This window comes from Anthonomus grandis, chromosome 12, assembly GCF_022605725.1.
Source record: "Anthonomus grandis grandis chromosome 12, icAntGran1.3, whole genome shotgun sequence".
Lineage (NCBI taxonomy): Eukaryota > Metazoa > Arthropoda > Insecta > Coleoptera > Curculionidae > Anthonomus > Anthonomus grandis.
The window spans coordinates 212,993-216,907 of record NC_065557.1 but is presented as its reverse complement, the minus strand read 5'-3'; the positions used below and the strand labels follow the sequence as shown (position 1 = coordinate 216,907).

Genomic DNA, 3,915 nt, shown 5'->3' with positions numbered 1-3,915 from the left:
GTAACGGTTTTTGTGGCGCGGTGACGAGCAGGTAAGTTGGCATCAAGTACCGTCAAACGGGGTTAAGTGAATCATAGTGGGTAAAATGAATTAATCGGGTATTTCCGCAAAAAAGTCGATCCCGTCGCAGACCTGCCCCATATAGTGACATTATTGCATCGAGATGACCTCGTTAGTATCAATTCTAGTTATTAATATATTATCTATGGTTAGTATGTCTTTGTATGTGGTAGGGTGTGTTTCGCTGCTCAAAAAAATACACGTGAGTACCATACGACATGTTCCGGTTAAACGATTTTTTTGTATTTTACAAAACTTTGGAAACGATTGGTTGCGGAAGTGATCAATATTAATATTTATTTACTTGAATGTAATTAATATGTTTATTAGACATTAATAAACAAATTTGTGCTTAATTTTTGGTAAATTTTTTTTGTTGAATTTTAGCATTTTTTTTTCTAAGATGGTAACTTTAATGGGTAAAATGAATCATTTAAGTGTCGCTGTAAATTTATGATTAAATTTTTTAGAACTTTTTTTTTAAATAATTTTTTATATAAAAAATATTTTTTTATTAGTTTTGGTCTTTTTAGCATGCCGAGAATTTACAAAAAAAAATTGGGGCCGCAGGGAAAATGTAACTACGATCAAGAATATATTCGTCGAGCAGTGGCAGCGGTTAGACGAGGTGATATGTCCATGAGACAAGCATCTGAAAGATTTGGTGTACCTTTCAGTAGCATTCAAAGAAGATATCATGGCAAACATTCTTTAAAATATGGTCGACAGCCTGTACTAAGTGGTGAGCAAGAGCTAAGACTAAAGGAGACAATCAAAATTTGCGCCGACTGGGGATTCCCATTAAAAAGTACAGATGTTAGAGCAATTGTGCAACAATATCTAAATAGACTAGGAGTAAGGGATTCCAGATTTAAAGAAAATATGCCAGGGATGGACTGGTTCAAAAGTTTTATGAGCAGAAATAAAGACCTTACCGTTAAGTTGGCTGAAAATACAAAACGCGTTAGAGGTGCATTAACCCGCGAGGTTATTCAAAAATATTTTGAAAACTTGCAGGTCACGTTGAAAGACGTCCCTGCTCAAAATATTATCAATTACGACGAGACCAATTTTGTGGATGATCCCGGGTCGGCTAAAGTAATTACAAAAAGAGGTGCAAAGCATGCCCATAGGTTAATAGACTCCTCAAAGACCAGCACAACTGTGATGTTTGCAATAGCCGCTGATGGAACATTACTGCCTCCATATACGGTATACAAGGCAAAACATTCCTATGATGGTTGGACAGAGGGAGGAATTGAAGGAGCAAGATATAACAGAAGCATGAGTGGATGGTTTGACTCTGATATATTTGAGGACTGGTTTAAGACAATTGTCATGCCTTATTTTCGAAAGCTTGCTGAGCGTAAAGTTTTAATAGGCGATAACTTAAATTGCCACATTACCACTAATGTCGTACAGCAATGTGAGAATAATGAAATTGATTTTGTCTTACTCCCTCCCAATTCAACTCATTTGCTTCAACCGCTCGATGTCGCGTATTTTAGGCCTTTAAAAGCTGCATGGAGATCCACCTTGGAACAATGGAAACTAAAACACCGTGGAGTCATTCCTAAAACGGAGTTTCCAAGGCTGCTGAGACAGAGTGTGGAAAAGATTGGCATAAAGTCGAAAGAAAATTCCATTGCTGGTTTTAAGGCATGTGGAATTTTTCCGCTCGATCCCAATAAAGTTTTAAATAAAATTCCACGAAATTTACACATCGAAGAAAATGGTGAGAATAATGATCAGGCCTGGAGTAACACAATAATCAGTCACCTAAAAAATTTAAAAACTACCCCGAATCAATCAACAAAGAGAGGAAAAAAAATTATTATCGAGGCTGGCAAAAGTGTGTCAAGTCAAAGTTTATTATCAACGATAATAGATAAAACACCCACAAAAAAATCATCTAAAAAAAACATGAAAAAAAACGAAAGAAGAGCCCTGGAAATATCGGATGATGAGTTAGATCGAGAGTTAGATAAAGAATTTTCCCTAGGTGATTTCGAAAATATTGTTGAAAACTTTGACGAGTTTGATCCAAATCCGTCGACATCGAATGATGATACTTACATGATCGACACAGACTTATCCATGGAGCCAAGGATTGGGGAGTTTATTATTGCAAAGTTTCCAACCGAGAAACGAGATCGATTGTTTGTTGGCAAAATCGAGAATTGTTCAAAGAAAAAAGAATTTACTATAAATGCCATGAGAAAAAAGGGAAACTCGGAAAAGGGGTGTTTTGTTTATCCAGAAATACAGGACCTTTGCCTAATAAGCCAAGACCAAATTATTAGAAAACTGCGTCAAAAGTCTTTCAAGAGGGGTAAATTTGTTTTTAACTTAGACAACGACGAATTTAAAAAGTTGGAGTAATTTCTTTTTTGTTAATTTTCCTATGTTTTGTATGTAGACTTAAGTTTTTTTTTACCAAGAGTGCCATTTTTGTTTAAAGAAAAGTTCCTAAGTTTGTTGTTTTTATAAAGCCTTAATATTCTGTGATAGAATGTGTTATAGAATAAGACTTTGTTACTTAATATTACTTTTGTTACCTTTAGAATAAAGAATTTGTTTTTTTTTAAGTGTTTTTTTCCGTTTAAATCTTCTTTTTTTATTTTTTGTTGATTAATTTTACCCACATTATGTTTAAAGTGAATTTTACAGCACTTTTAATACATGATTCACTTTACCCCAAACCGGAGGGTAAAGTGAATCAGACTTTATCAAAAAAAATGGAGGACTTCCCATGCTTAAATGCTTACAAGTTTTAACAAAATCTTTTAAGACGTTTACCAGAATCAACAATATTTTTTACATATTTTTTAATTTAATACTTTGGCAGAAAAACGAAAAAAACCACTTATTTTGATTCACTTAACCCCATTTGACGGTAATCTTCTCCTTACGGTACTGGAACTGGGGTTTACTCCTCCACCCTCTTTTAATTTTGCCAAAATTTGGGAAGAAGATAAAAAAGAATTTTCTTTGTAAATTCGTAGCAACTGCCTTTCCATTCTCAAATTTGTTTTTCTGCGTCTACCAGGAATGGGCGCCAGTGCAGCTGTTCCAGTAAGGCGAAATTTTTTGCAAACTCTGGATACGATTAATCAGTGAAGCCGTAAGCTTCTTGCAATGTCACTCTGCCTAACACCATTTTCGTAATGCTCCACAATAATTTTTCTTACATCACCAGAGACGGTTTTTGAGCGACCCATTTTAAGTTAATTCTGAGATTCAAAAATAACAATTTTACAGCAGGTAAATCGATATTTAACTGATAAAATAAATGCGAAACAATAATGTTGCTATATTTATGCACATGGTCTAAATAAACAAACATGAAGTTCCTTACTCTGCATTGGCATTCTTATGATATCTCGGTATATTTATAAATAATATACAGGGTGTCATTGAAATGGTGTAAAAAAATTCGGGGGGTGATAGTACTCCTAAAAATTTTAAAAAAAGTTCCTATAACTATAGGGTAGAAAATGCATATTAAGGGAGTTAGGGGCACTGAAAGGGTAAATTTAAAAAACGGTTTTTTGAAATTGTAGGCTTAAAAAACGAGATAAAATTTCGAAAAAAAATCCTCTGCCATAAATTTTGACCCAAAATCAAATGGTGATACTGAAAAATAATTTGGAAAATCGGAAAGGGTAGTTTTTGCAAGGGTAGGGGGTTAATTCGTGAATAACTTTTTTTAGGTTATTTTCTTCGCAACGTGGGTTCATTTTTTAAAAACTACATACTTTTTCCTACAAAAAAGGTACTCTTGTTGCACATCGCCCAGAACGATGGTTTTCGAGAAAATTGAAGGCAAAAAGTTTGCTCTGATGGGCTGCTAAC

General features: G+C 34.3%; 1 protein-coding gene across 1 annotated transcript; it reads left to right on the top strand.

Annotated features, from left to right (window-relative positions):
• The first annotated feature begins 234 nt into the window (after positions 1-234).
• LOC126743011 (uncharacterized) lies at positions 235-2,643 on the top strand. Its single transcript, XM_050449927.1, has 2 exons — positions 235-262; positions 594-2,643. The coding sequence occupies exon 2, from the start codon at positions 595-597 to the stop codon at positions 2,440-2,442; it is 1,848 nt and encodes a 615-aa protein (XP_050305884.1). The 5' UTR covers positions 235-262; position 594; the 3' UTR covers positions 2,443-2,643.
• The last annotated feature ends 1,272 nt before the right edge of the window (positions 2,644-3,915 follow it).

Coding starts and splice junctions, on each gene's coding strand:
- LOC126743011 (XM_050449927.1), top strand. CDS start 595: ATGCCGAGAATTTACAAAAAAAAATTGGGGCCGCAGGGAAAATGTAAC.